Source organism: Rutilus rutilus (genome assembly GCF_951802725.1).
Source record: "Rutilus rutilus genome assembly, chromosome: 21".
NCBI classification, from domain to species: Eukaryota; Metazoa; Chordata; class Actinopteri; order Cypriniformes; family Leuciscidae; genus Rutilus; species Rutilus rutilus.
This window is the reverse complement of record NC_140226.1, coordinates 2,159,219-2,174,622: the sequence shown is the minus strand read 5'-3', so window position 1 is coordinate 2,174,622 and position 15,404 is coordinate 2,159,219. Positions and strand designations below refer to the sequence as shown.

General features: G+C 43.8%; 1 protein-coding gene across 1 annotated transcript; it reads right to left on the bottom strand.

The window, feature by feature from the left end:
* Nucleotides 1-625: 625 nt before the first annotated feature.
* serpina10b (serpin peptidase inhibitor, clade A (alpha-1 antiproteinase, antitrypsin), member 10b) lies at nt 626-13,540 on the bottom strand. Its single transcript, XM_084392911.1, has 5 exons — nt 13,174-13,540; nt 12,238-12,862; nt 2,168-2,441; nt 1,561-1,708; nt 626-868 (listed from the first exon to the last, which is right to left on the bottom strand). The coding sequence occupies exons 2-5, from the start codon at nt 12,827-12,829 to the stop codon at nt 677-679; spliced, it is 1,206 nt and encodes a 401-aa protein (XP_084249037.1). The 5' UTR covers nt 12,830-12,862; nt 13,174-13,540; the 3' UTR covers nt 626-676.
* Nucleotides 13,541-15,404: the final 1,864 nt, after the last annotated feature.

Here is a 15,404-nt window from a genome sequence, read left to right as displayed (position 1 = left end):
CAAGTCATTGATTAGCATATTCTGTCATGATAATATATAAATGCGTTCCCAGGGGCGGGGTTTATGTAAATTTTAGGGTTGGTGATGTCACTAACCCATGACGAATCTCGTGTAGTCTCTACCAGCCGTTTGTTGTAGTCCTTATAAAGATATTTCTGTAAAAGAAAATATCTCCTTTTGCTTTGAACTCTGAGTATTGTAACTTTGCAGATGTTGTTTATGCTCAAACAGCAACATTACACACTAACTAAAGTTAGAAAAGTCAAATCATAATCAACGACCCCTTTAACTTGTTCGGCTTCATGCAGTCAGAAGCTCATATTTTGAGGCACAGATGGTGTCTCTCCATTACCCACCGTTATACTGGTGCATCCAAGGGTGAGATACTGTATTCTTCATCATATTTCATCGTCGTTTCACTGTCTACACTGGACACGAAGCCCTCGCCGTCAGTGGAAAGAAAGTAGGGAGGCAAAACAACACAATTTCCTCACTTTATTTCTTAGAATATGTTCACGGTGTTCATCCACATATTGTTCATCCAGACACGATTATAGACGAGTGCATTATTTGTGCGATTTTAATTTGATAATGCGTGTCATTAGTGTGTGATTGACCTGTTGTCTGCGTTTGTTGAAAGCATGTTTCTGTTTAGTGGCGGCCCGTGTTTGTGTTCTCAGTTCTGTGTGGGGTCGATCACTCTCCCCATGAACAACAGGCTAGAAGTGGCTTCATGGTACAGAAAGAAGAAGAAGGGCCTGTTGATGATGAAAGTGGCTGGCAGAGAATAAGCCGTGATTCCCACTGATGTGGCGGCGGCTGCGCTGGTGCCTTTCTCATCCACCTCGATCACGGCTTTATGCAGCACCTGCACAACACAAACACACGTAATCAAGCATTAATGGCTGCGTTTACATCCAATGTTGTGAATTTAACTTATGCGTAAAATTATAATATGGCATAAAACGTGTGAATAGAGCAGCGTTTCCATCTCATGTGTTCAAGAGAACAAAATCGTCTCTTCCAGGGAAACTGAAGCAGAATATCAGTAATAAAACTGTATGTTTCTGCAATCGAGCTCTTTTTTCCTCCATCATAAACGAGTGTGTCTCAGAGCGTCAGACAAAACACAGGAAACACTGTCATGTTCTCTAGTGTTCGGATGCTGGTGTTCGGGAACACACTCGTGTGTGTGAGACGCTTCTGAGGGAATTAAACCAAATCATTCTGATCACACACTTTGACTCCAGCATTTCAGAAACACCAAACCAACATCTGAGACGCTGCGATGCCATTGGTCCACTGGTTACGCCAGTTATCCAATCACATCTTCTGATGAGGCGTCCAGGGATTTATTCAGTAAACATGTTTCCATCGTAGTTTATGTGAGCGTCTTATTATATAATAAAAAAAAAAATGTCCAACTCCAATGAGTGCAAATGTTTTTATGCAGATTTTTAGAATTTATGCGCATCTTGGCGTTATCATCCAGCATTTTTTTATGCGATAACCCAAAATTCACATAAAAATAAGTGTGAGTGTGTGTGAGGCTACAGTAACCTGTGAGATTTTCAGATGCCCCTCTTTGCTTAAACCCGTCAGGTTGGCTGAATCGAGGAAAACACTGTCGATGCCCAGATGTGGCAGAATTTCATGCATGTTGTAAGACTGCTCCATCTTGAACTTGGGCAGATGAACCTCCATTCTCCTGAACGAGAGAGAGAGAGTCGGAGAGAAAGACAGCACAACATGTATAAAAGTCAATCAAGAAGGCTAAAATAGAGGTTAAATAAAGAGTTCCACCAAATATGGGAATTCATTTACTCTCCCGTCTGTATTTTCCACAGAACAGCTGTTGATAGTGATCATGTTTGTCAGTTGCTGAAAAGTATGAGTGTATTACTTCTGCACTATTGTCTTACAATGCTTTGAGTCTTTGTGATGATCTTATTTCATGAAATTGTGCAACAATTTTTGGCCATACAAAAAAAAAAAAATGAATTCATAATTAAAAAATAAGTAAAAACAAGAGCGATTTTTAGAATGCCTTGTCATGCGTGAGATGCTCAAAACACGCGAGCACAGCGATTAAACACGTCTGTCTAGCGCATTGACATAGAAAAACAATGAAAAAGTAGCGCAGTGGAATGCAAAAACAGCCGCTCACGTTCGCCTCATGTTTTTGATCCAGCCTAAGAATCGCTCAGCGTTGATCTCGTCATCTATGACGGTGTAGTCGGCAGCGGCGTCAGGCAGGACGATGAGCAGAGCCGCTCCACCGCGGTACGGCAGACGCAGCACTCGAGCGCGCAGCTCACTGTCTTCAGCCGTCGAGAATTTATCCTCCTTAAACATCATGGGGACTTGAACAATCTTGTACTTGTCGACATAAAAACGACTCATTTCCGTGCTGTTGGGGTCGAATGGATGATCCCAGTTACCTTGAAAACAAAGAGTTTTAGATGATATAACAATTGTTTTACAGAAGTTCATTGCTGTTTCCACACTGCAAGAAATGATTTTACTTGAGAATCAAAATGACTTAAGATATTAAATCTTGTTTTCTGAAAAAATATATTTTGATTAACTCTTTTCCCCACCATGATGGAATTTTCTGGCAATCCACATTTTCACTGTTATACTGCTATTACGCATGTTCTGAAAGAGTACTGAATCTTCAGATCAAAACACAGGAGAAGCAGCAGCAGAAACAAGTAATAAAAAAGCATTGCTGACACTAGTCAGCTACCGTGATCATCAAACAGCATATAAATCAAAACTGCCTAATGTTACTAAATGAAATGTTGAACCCATCCATCTTCTTCCGCTTATCTGGGGCCGGGTTGCGGGGGCAGCAGTCTAAGCAGAGATGCCCAGACTTCCCTCTCCCTAGACACTTCCTCCAGCTCTTCCGGGGGGACACCGAGGCGTACCCAAGCCAGCCGGGAGACATAATCCCTCCAGGTCTTCCCCGGGGTCTCCTTCTGGTGGGACACGCCTGGAACACCTCCCCAGGAAGGCATCCAGCAGGCATCCGGAACAGATGCCCGAGCCACCTCAGCTGGCCCCTTTCGATGTGGAGGAGCAGCGGCTCTACTCTGAGCTCCTCCCGAGTGACCGAGCTCCTCACTCTATCTCTAAGGGAGCGCCCAGCCACCCTGCGGAGAAAGCTAATTTTGGCCACGTGTATCCGGGATCTTGTCCTTTCGGTCATGACCCACAGCTCATGACCATAGGTGAGAGTAGGAACGTAGATTGACCAGTAAATCGAGAGCTTCGCCTTGCAGCTCAGCTCCTTCACCACGACAGACCCGTACATTGACCACATTACTGCAGAAGCTGCACCGATCAATCTGTCAATTTCCCGTTCCATCGTTCGCTCACTCGTGAACAAGACTTCCAGAGGCAGGAACTCTCCACCTACCTAAAGTGGGCAAGCCACCCTTTTCCAACTGAGAACCATGGCCTCGGATTTACAGGTGCTGATTCTCATCCCAGCCGCTTCACACTCAGCTGCAAACCGTCCCAGTGCATGCTGAAGGTCCTGGTCTGATGGGGCCAACACGACAACATCATCCGCAAAAGCAGAGATGAAATTGTGTGGTCCCCAAACCTTACACCCTCCGGCCCCTGGCTGCGCCTAGAAATTCTGCCCATAAAAATTATGAACAGAACTGGTGACAAAGGGCAGTCCTGCCGGAGTCCAACATGCACCGAGAACAAGTCTGACTTACTGCCAGCAATGCGAACCAAGCTCCTGCTCCGGTCGTACAGGGACCGTACCCCATACTCCCAGAGCACCCTCCACAGGACGCCGTGAGGGACACAGTCGAATGCCTTTTCCAAATCCACAAAGCACATGTGGATAGGTTGGGCAAACTCCCATGAACCCTCCAGCACCCTGGAGAGGGTATAGAGCTGGTCCAGTATTCCACGACCGGGACAAAAACCACACTGTTCCTCGCGAATCTGAGGTTCTACTATTGGCCGAATTCTCCTCTCCAGTACCCTGACATAGACTTTCCCGGGGAGGCTGAGAAGTGTGATACCCCTATAGTTGGAACACACCCTCCGGTCCCCATTCTTAAAAAGAGGGACCACCGCTCCGGTCTGCCAGCCCAAAGGTACTGTCCCCGCGATGTTGCAGAGGCGTGTCAGCCAAGACAGCCCCACAACATCCAGAGACTTGAGGTACTCAGGGCGGATCTCATCCACCCCCGGTGCCTTGCCACAAGGAACTTCTTGACTACCTCAGTAACTTCAGCTTTGGTAATGGACGAGTCCACCTCCGAGCCCTCGGCCTCTGCTTCCCCAATGGAAGACGTGTCATGGGATTGAGGAGATCCTCGAAGTATTCCTTACACCGTCCGACGATATCCCCAGTTGAGGTCAACAGCTGCCCACCTCCACTGTAAACGGCGTTGGTAGGGCACTGCTTCCCCCTTCTGAGGCGCCGGATGGTTTGCCAGAATCTATTTGAGGCAAACCGGTAGTCCTTCTCCATGGCCTCACCGAACTCCTCCCAGGCCCGATTTTTTGCCTCCACAACCACCCGGGCTGCAGTCCGCTTGGCCTGCTGGTACCCCTCAGCTGCCTCAGGAGTCCCACAAGCCAGCCAGGCCTGATAGGACTCCTTCTTCAGCTTGACAGCATTCCTTACTTACGGTGTCCACCACCGGGTTCGGGGATTGCCGCCTCGACAGGCACCGGAGACCTTACGGCCACAGCTCTGAGTGGCCGAGTCGACAATGGAGGTGGAGAACATGGTCCACTCGGACTCATTATCTCCAGACTCCCTCGGGATCCGGTCGAAGCTCCGCCGGAGGTGGGAGTTTAAGATCTCTCTGACAGGAGATTCGGCCAAACGTTCCCAACAGACCCTCACGTTTTGGTCTGCCGAGTCTGCCCAGCTTTCCCCCCCGCCATCGGAACCAACTCACCACCAGGTGGTGATCAGTTGGGTGATCAGTTGACAGGTCCGCCCCTCTCTTCACCCGAGTGTCCAAGACATACGGCCGAAGGTCGGATGAAATGACCACAAAGTCGATCATCGACCTCTGGCCTAGGGTGTCCTGGTGCCACATGCACTGATGGACACCCTTATGCTGGAACATGGTGTTCATTATGGACAAGTTGTAACTAGCACAGAAGTCCAATAACAGAACACTGCCCCTCCAGGTGTCACTGTCGCTGCCCACGTGGGCATTGAAGTCCCCCAGTAGAACTACAGAGTCCCCAGTCGGAGCACTTTCCAGCACCCCTCCCAGAGAGCCCAAAAGGGCCGGATACTCAGCACTGCCGTTCGGCCCGTAGGCACACACGACAGTGAGAGACCTATCCCAGACCCGAAGGCGCAGGGAAGTGACCCTCTATCTCTAGTCGGTATCTCTCAACCTCACACATAATCTCAGGCTCCTTCCCCGTCAGCGAGGTGACGTTCCACGTCCCTAAAGCTAGTTTCCGTGTCCAGGGATCGGGTTGTCGGGGCCCCCGCCTTCGACTGCCGCCCGATCCACTATACTTCTATTTTTTTTATCACCATTCTGAATCCCATCCCGACGAAGTCTCTGACAAAAACACGATTTTCTCAGCTTTTTGTTCAAAATATTACCTTTTTGATCTTCTCAATACTTTCATGGCCCCCAGAATATTTTGTTTTATGAATGCAATATATCAAATGGAAAAAAAAACAGCCTCTGCTTTTTTATTTAAAAAAAATCTAGCTTCATGCATTCTTTTTTTATCAACATTTGAATGTGGGCAAGTTTCATTAAAACAAATGCTGGTGCTGACTGGCAACATTTAAAAAAATGCTGGCGCTGACTGGCAACTCTTAACTAAAAGAGTTAAGAGAATTTTGACTTAAACCAAGAACAAATATCTGCAATTGGGGTCAGAAAAATAATCTTGTTCCCTTTTGAGTCTGTATCTCGACATTGCAAGCTACGCTATTGGGTGTATCCTCTCCTTCCCTTAAAGGGGTGGTATAATGCCCCTTTTTATAATGTGTAAAATAAGTCTCTGTTGTCTTGTGTGTATGTGAAGTTTTAGCTCAAAATACCCCACAGATAATTTTGTACAGCATGTTAAAGTTGTCCCTTTTTGAGGGTCAGTAAAAAGGCGTCGTTTCGTGTGTGGCCCTTTAAATGCAAATGAGATGCTGCTCCCGGCACAGAGGGCGGAGCTACAAGAGCTCCTGTGTGTGTGTGTGTGTGTGTGTGTGTGTGTGTGTGTGTGTGTGTGTGTGTGTGTGTGTGTTAGCAGCTCCGATTACCTCACACAGACAAGCACTAAAATGTCAGAAACTGTTCTGCCTTTTATGTTTAAACTGGAGTCGGACAATGATGGAGAGACTCAAGAAAAAGTGACAACATGTAGAATGCAACAGGACGTTTCTGAATGGTTAGTTGATGTTGCTGATGTGGAGTTAACTATCTTCAAGTCATTGATTAGCATATTCTGTCATGATAATCTATAAAATCGCTCATGTGGAACTGTTGTAAGATGCCTACAGAGTGACATGATATTGCATTTGTTATGTACTGTACTGCATGTGAAAAGACGGATGCGACAGCTTGAACAGACCCACAAATGTGCTTGACTATAACAACTCTTCCTCTTCTCAACATGGACTGCGTGTTCCCGGGGGTGGGGTTTATGTAACTGTTAGGGTTGGTGATGTCACTAACCCGGGAGGAATGTCATGTAGTTCCTACCAGCCATTTGTTGTAGCCCTTAAAAACGACGACGCTTCTACTGTTCCCTCCCGCTGGATAGGTCTGCGTGTCCTTTTTGTGAAGAAATGATAGTCAGGACCCTCGAAGAGGACGACGATAATGTTGTCTATGTGGCCTCTGGCTCGGGGGACTGGTCCATTGAAGTGAAGCTGTTGAACATCCTCACAGAGGCCGTTAAGGACCTGGGCCTTGATTGGTTTCCGTCTGAGCAGCCAGTGAAGAATAGACTGGACATGTGGTTTCTCCAGTCGGGCCGCTGCATTGCTGCCATCCCAGAAACCAGCTCTGTTCTTCCCGGTGGTCTTGGCGCTCCCTCTATTCGGACGAGCCCAAGCCACGGAACCTCTTCTCCTTTCCTCTGTCGATGGTGCAGACTGCTTGGGATATTACAAACCGACACTCGTTGAAGAGGCCGCTGCAGCCCACCTCTGCCCAGCGTACATGGATAGAAGTCTACACCATCGCTTCCCTCGAAGCTGTGCCATACTACAGCCCAAATTGCTGAAAAAGTGCATATGGTAGCCAGCCAGGCAGCACTAGCTATTCACACAATGGCAATGCTCCAGGTTTTTTAAGCCAAAATGCTGCAGGCCTTGGATGAGCCACAACGTCACGGACCTGGCGCTCAGGGCGACTAAGAAGACCGCTCAATGTATTGGAAGCAGCATGAGCAGTTTTGTCATACTTCAGCGTCACTCATTGCTTGTGCTTGCTTGGCATGCTGTGGGGGCTTTTTCTGAGAAGTTTTTGGAGGTGCAGAAGTAATCTAAGGCGCCGAGTCGTTTTCTGCCAAAGCGAGCTGCAGCTCCTCCACCATGTTCCAGATCTTGCGCCTATTTTGTGAGCAGAGATTCAGTCTCTCGCCTCAGTGGAGAACATACACTGCCCACTGTTCTTTATGCTGACCAATAACTCTATCGAGTCGCTAGCCGAAGTGCTCAAATATGCTTTTCCCCGATCAAGATCATGCAGCTGGTTCTGCACAAGATCAGGGAAGAGCGGGAGACAGTTTTGTTGGTTGCACCGAACTGACCCAACCATCCGTGGTTTCTGGAGTTAATAGATCTGGTATCTCTGGCGATGAGCACAATATGTCACCAGAGCCCAAAGCTGTGGAACTTGCATGTCTGGTAGGTCAGTGCGACGGCCAGACACTGACCATATCACAGCGAGTTTTGGACACGATTGCAGAAGCAAGAGCCCCTTCAACCAGGTGCCTTTATACTTTAAAGTGGAATGTTTTTGTGTCTTACATCAGACTATCTGGTTAAAGGGCATACGTCATTTATTTTAAGGTGTATGTGGCTGCCATTTCAGCTTTCCATTTACACATTGAGCATTGCTTAGTAGGGGGGGCATGTGTTAGTGTCAAGATTTCTAAGGGACGTGAGGCGGTTGCATCCTTCTCGCCCTAACTGGATTCCTGTCTGGGATTTTGCCACTTTTCAAACAACTGAATACGGTGCGGTTAAATGTGCTCTCTCTCTCAAGACAACGCTTTACTCACTTTGGCATGTGGTAAAAGAGTAGGCGACTTGCATGCATGGTCTACGAGCACTGCTTGTTTGAAATGTTGGTAGGAATGACTGTATGATCAGGCTGACACCCAGAAGCAGTTACAATATGTGCCCAGAGTGCTGTCTACTTCATACATAGTGCAAATTATAAAACTGCAGGCGTTCACCCCTCAGAAACCTTTATGTGGACAGATTCAACAAGTCAGTTCAGGCTGTCAGAACAGCTGTTTGTGTATTTCGGAGGTTGTGCTTTTGGAGTCCACGCTCATTCTACTAGGAGTATGGCTTCTTCGTAGGCTTGGGCAAAAGGAATGTTGATTCAGGACATCTTGTCTGGCTGCAGGTTGGTCTTCTAGAAACACCATTGCTAGACTTTACAACCTTGATATTTACTCTTGTGTACCACGTTTTGTCTGTGCAAAGAGATGTCAGCTGACTTTCTATTGGTTGTTTGTGCACCTGACCACTCCTTTCACTCTGAAATGCGTCGTTTTAACAGGGTCCAGTACTGACCATGCCCTTCAATCTGAACTGAGCTCTGCTCTGACTCGGCCGCTACGATTAGAGAATTTATTCATTGCCAGTTGTAATTCTGTTGGCTGTCATGGTTTCTCCTAGGTCTGCTAGTTGGTATGTAAGGCAGTCAACAGACTCAAGCTTGATTTTTTTATTGTGATTTTCTTCGCTATGTTTGAGTTCTGTACACAGCGGGTATTTACATAGCTCGCAATGGCGAGAGACTGACTCGAAAGGGAATGTCTCCGGTTACTTTCGTAACCTCAGTTGCCTGAGAAGAGGTAATGAGACATTGCACATGCTGCTGTGTACAAACCTCAGAGACTTATAAATGTTGCTTTTCAGTCTTAAGATTCTGAGGCAATGGCAATGAGTAACAGGCAATATAGTGGATGGCTCCGCCCCTAGCTTGCACGTTCAAACGTCATTGGCCAGTAAAGTTTACTGGCACTGTTCAATTAAGCTTCAGTATTAAAGGTGCATTGCGCAAGTCTCTGAGTTTTTGCAGAACTATGCCCCCTTCTGGCGACACGCGGAACTGCAACCAGAGTTGTGCACGCGGTTACGTTGGGGTTTGGGATGAACTAGAAGCCGGTCTCTTTGAATCCATCTTCTACTTTTGCAAAAGTCGCTTGAGTTGTCTTCGCTGATGCGGATAATGGCGGCGAATACACAAACCTGCCAGACATAGCCAGGTGAGCGTGAACGCGCATGACGTCACGCCCAGTCGATTCCGACCCGAATCCCTCTTATTTTTTTTACTGTACAGGATTATAGAGGCAATCGCAGTGATCATAGAAGGGCTCATTCAGCCCATCAGGCAATTGTTTAAGCATGTATGGGTTAGAAAAACGGGTATTTTTAACATGAAATGTTGCGCAATGCACCTTTAAGGGAAGGTGGGGATATACCCTATAGCGTAGTTAGCAATGTCTCATTCCCTCCTCTCAGGGAACTGAGGTCACGAAAGTAACCAGAGACGCTTTCCCTTTAAGTTAAGATTTAGAATGGGTTTAGAATCCATACAGATATTTGTTCTTGTTTTAAGCACAAACTTTTTCAGAAACAAAAACTTTTTCAGAAAACAACACTTGATATTTTGTCATTTTGCATCTCCAGTTAATATATCTTGACGTACAAATGTTTAAATATTTGCAGTGGCGGCTGGTGGGTTTTAAAATAGAGTAGGCAGATTTTTTAACTGCTTTAAAATGGCTTTTTTGGTCACTTTGTAGAAAATGACAAATACATCAAGACAATATAGATATAAGTTAACTCACCTTGTCCTAGCCTATCACTTGAAGCCAAAATACATCCTTATGTCCTTTTAAATGTCGGCCGTTTCGTAATTCGGCCGTTTAGTGAAGCTGATTGCTGTAACGTTAGTATACAGTATATTCAACTTAGGCATGGGGTCTTCCTTCATTTTTAATTTATAGCTGTTGTTTGAACGGTAGTTCAGTAAATTTGTTTGCGATCAAATATTCAATATCTCTACTCTCCATAGTTACATCAGCGGTAGCAGTTCAAACAAATATTCCGTAATTTACGTCTCGTTGATATACCAAGGGTTAAAATACTCAATGGTGATTGGCTATTTATTTATTTATTTTTGCCAACGAAGGCACAACCCAGCAAACACATTTACGTTGTGGCAACGTGTGTGACACGTTGCATTTCTACTATGGCAACGTCGCTGTCTATGTGCTCGCAACATTGTAACAATGTAGAATTGTAAGACACGATAGGGCTGTAGCAACGTTGTTGCGTGACATTCAGCAACTGAAAGACGACGTTCTGACAATTAATTGTTATGCTAGATATAGATATCCCCCATTTAGCATGTTATGTTTTGTGGTCAATTTTTATTTATTCATATGTTCGATAATTATATATTTTTTAAATATGGTTTATCCTTATTATTCTGTATGGGCCTAACAGTAAATTCATCAAAGAGGTGGTTGAATATGATTTCACTTTTTTAACTTTATTTAGTGTGTAATGTTGTTGTTTGAACATAAACAACATCTGTTTACAGAAGTTACAACGCTTAAAGTTCAAAGCAAAACTTTTTAAGGACTACAACAAACGGCTGGTAGGAACTACACGACATTCCTCCTGGGTTAGTGACATCACCAACCCTAGAATTTACATAAACCCCGCCCCCGGAACTGGATTTATAGATTATCAAGACAGAATATGCTAATCAATGACTAGAAGATAACTACACATAAGCTAACATAAATTCATCAACTAACCATTCAGAAATGTTTTTTACATGTTGTCACTTCTTCTTCAGTCTCTCCATCTTTCTGACTTCGGTTTGAACATAAAAGGCTAAAAGTTTTTGAAATTTCCAGTCCATGTGTGTGTGAGGTAAAAGGACATGAACTGTTGAAGCTCCGCCCTCTGTGCCGGGAGCAGCAGCTCATTTGCATTTAAAGGGACAGACTCAAAAACGGTGAAAAAGTGACAACTTTAACATGCTATATAACAATATCTGTGGGGTATTTTGAGCTAAAACTTCACATACACACTCTGGGGACATCAAATACTTATTTTACAGTTACAAACATTTATTTTTTGTCTCTGTGTGTTTCCAAAAAAAAAAAAAGGAAAAAACATTAACGTGCAACAAGTAGGCTACACGCTTATGTCGCTGCCTGTTCAAGGAGTGCTAAAATCAATTACTCATCATTAAAGTCATTTTGGCTTCATACTTTTGGATATTAAATATTTATTTAATATTTAAATATTTGTCATACCTGACCAGAAGATGTTCAAATAAATGCCACATAAGACAAGGAAGTTGTAGGTTGTGTTTGACTAATTACGTATCTTATTTAGCTGAGGAAAATTAAACGCAATTCTCACGTATCCTTGCTCGATGAAGAATGAGAGACGGCCCAACGATCAGTTGAAATGTAAAAGGCTGATTGGCGCTTCAGGGCAGTGACGAGTACATATGTACGAGTGCACATGCCGTCCAGTGGTTGTCCAGACACCCTAGGCACAACCTTAAGCAATGGCCCTGAACGGTGGTTCAATGTCAACACTGTGACAATGCTGTAACAACCTTCACCACACAACGTAGTTATAGCAACCTTTTGGCCGTGTTGTTAAAACGTTGTTAGAAGGTTGGGTACGTTGTGCCAACGTTCTGTGTTTGCTGGGAAGTCTCCGGCTAGGGATTTGCCTTCCCCTCCCTTTCTCTATTCCCTTAGACTCGTGCGGTGTTTACACTTACAGTGGTGAAATAACAAACAAGAAATACACATTCTGAGACATATAATGAATAACCGGGAATTTTATTTACATTAAATCGTCCTTCTCCCATTTTCACCTCAAAGTTGTGGGCAGGCTGTGCCTCCCTTGCCAAGCCACCACTGAATATTTGTACTGGGAAACTAGACAAAAACACAGAGGAAGAACATCATTTTTAGCAGTGCATGTGCAGAGAAACTCACCCTGATAGAAAATGGTGTTGAGGAGCATCATCTTCGTCAATGGCTCGATACTCGTCACCATTTCATTCACTTTGTTGCCGGTCTTTCTGCTCACATACTCATTGACGATGCTCTTGCTGAGCTCAGCCTTGCTGAAATCCACATTATTCACATCAGCACAAAAGAACGTCTTGATCTGATCACTGAAGAGGCTCTCGACCTGAAAGCGCTCGTCCACGAAGAGTGCCGTGCCCTGCTCTATCTGCAGCTTTCTGTCCTGCGAGATGTTCTTCTGCAGCTGCTCGAAGAGCCGTGGGACGAGCAAAGCGTCTCCGCCTCCATCCAGAGAGTCCAGATTCAGTCCCTTCAAGATCTCACTGCGAGTCGAGCCCTTGGCAGCCAGTAAGAGCGTGGCGAAAGACGTGGAAACACTTAGCGGTGAGAAGAAGACGTTTTTGTCATGAAAACTTGATATCTTGCGATAGAGGTTCATGGCAAAGTCAATATTTCTGAAGGCCAGATCAGAGACATCAGGAGTTTTGGGCTCTTGACTTTTGAGAACGCACAGAAATCCAGATGAAAAAATGAGGGTGAACAGCACTTTTAACTCCATTTTATAATCTTGTTTGTCAAAAAATCCCTTGACCTGAAGATATATAAATAAATAAATAAATAAACTTTATTGTTTATTGATTATATTGAGATTTAATAATCAATGCAGACACAAGAATGCAATACATACTGAACTGTACTGTTAGCTATGAATGTTTTTGTTGTTGTTGTTTTTTACAAAAATGCACAAAATATAAACTACAAAATAATAATCTGTTTGCGAAACTATTCTGTACTAACGGGAGAACTAAAAGCACACATGGTGGCAAAACCCTGAACAATAAAAAAAACCCTATATGAAAATGTGAACTATAATTATACACGTAAAATAGCATTTATACTCACCGACAGACCGCAGAGAAAGATCTTGTGTTGTCTGTTGTGTTCTGACTGTTTGCAGAGACAAAGTTCAGTGTGCGTTAGAGATTATCTATTAACAATCAAACAATTTCCAGCCTAAAGACTCCGAATCCGAGACAGATCAATGACGGCGATCGCCAGGTCCTTCTGACTTTAGCTTGAGTTTTGATGACAGCTTGAGTGAGTACTTCATTAAGAATGATCGCGGGGAACTCACTACAATTTCACATCTGCATATTTTTCAGGTCATCACAACCTAAAGAGATTGTTCACCCACAAATGAACCGTCTGTCATTATTTACTCTCCCTCATGTCGTTCCAGACCTGTATGACTTACTTTCTTCTGTGGAACACAAAACTTCTTGTCCATAATGAGTCTGTGGCGTCAAATGGTGTCAATGAGAGATAATGGTGTCCAAAACAACACTGAACCCCATTGATTATATGGAAAAAACAACTGAATGTCCTTCAAATATCTTCTTTTATGCTCCACAGAAGAAAGAAAGTCATAGTGCGTGTAAATGATGACAGAATGCTTATTTTGGGCATGTACGTCATTTGTTCATGTTTGAAGCATCGAAGTGCGTCTGAATCACAACTGAAGGTGAACTCGGATGTGAAGAAGGTGGACGATCAGTCAAACTAAACCGTGTAACAAGTGTAACATCAGCTGTGGATCAGTTTCAGGCATGACAAATCACATGCAGGTCATTCCTACAGTTCGCTGGATTAAGTCCCCATGAAAGAACACTGCATATATTTTGCATAAAATGCAACTTTCACACCACATGGCTTTTCATGCATAGATGTACCCAAATTAATACAAATTCATAATGATTAGTATCCAAGCATAATTTAAAACAACAACAACTTTTTTTAAGCACTTGACAGGCAAATTCCCGCGCCCCCAATCACGCTTTCTCAACTTCACTTTGAAATAAAGCTTACGTATACATAACCCTTTACAATCTCAAGCATACGCCCTATCGAATACAGCTTCGGAGACTAAGCGTATCCCATCATGCATCATGTTCGGGAACTCACGTGTCCTGAAATGTCGAGGAAAACATTCCACTGCAAGTTAAATTAATTAGATATTACATATAATTTGGTAGTAAAACCAAGTGTTGCACATTTTATTGGTGCAAAGATGAGAAGGCTTTGTGTATTTTATACAACATTTGCAACTGTTTTTATTTATTTATTATAATTTAATTAGAAGCACCACAGTTTTTAATCTGTGTTTTATTACATGGGAGCTACGGAACTGACAATTAGTATCGTATTGCATGCACATTTAATTTTAGGATTTCTTTTTTTTTAAAATCATTATTGAAAATCAAAATAAAGCTCTGTAAACACTTGCATTTTTAAGTGTGTCCCATCAGGTAATCAAGGGTTCTACACACACTTGCAGTCTTCACGCTTGAACACTTGGGCCAATAGGAAATACATCATGTAGGTGTTCAAGTGCAAAGACTGCATGTGTGGGTATTCGGACAGGCCCGATGTTTCAGAAGGGTGCTCGTGAGCTCATTAGCTTAAAACCTCCACCGTTACACACTGCCTTGTAAGAATGTCATGTAACATGGTGGACTAATGTCAAAGTGAACGTGAAATAGTTGTCCAGGATTATTAGGTTAACCTGAGCTTGACCAGTGTGTTTACTGGCAGACAGACATTTCTCCCTCTGAAAGGCCTAAAAAATAACTGAAAAAAATAATTAATAATTCAACAAACCTGCTGAGTCTGAGATCCAGCAAGCTGTAGGAATGACCCGTGTGCCTGAATTCACTGGTTTAGCTGCGTGACCAAGATGCTTCACTGAGAAAACCTCTTCTGTTGTGCGATTTTTTTTTGTTTAATTCAATATGATTAAATGTTGGAACATTTCAAATTTCACTATTTTGAAAAAGTACATCACTGCATCATCCTTCCCTCGGCTCATTTTGACCTGAAACGCATTTTTTTTAAAGAAATTAAATAATTGAGTGTTCATCAGAGGACTTTTGTTGCACTTGAACCACGAATACACACACAAACATTTCTTTGGATTCAAGGAGTTTTGTGGTTGAAATTTAAAAAAGTAACAAATCCTTCCCTCGCGGGTCAATTTGACCCCCTTAGGAATGAATGGAAAGCGAGGAATGCTTCAGTACACACAGATAAAACCTAAAAATGCTCAAAATTCAAACTAAAAATGCTAAAACTTTAGC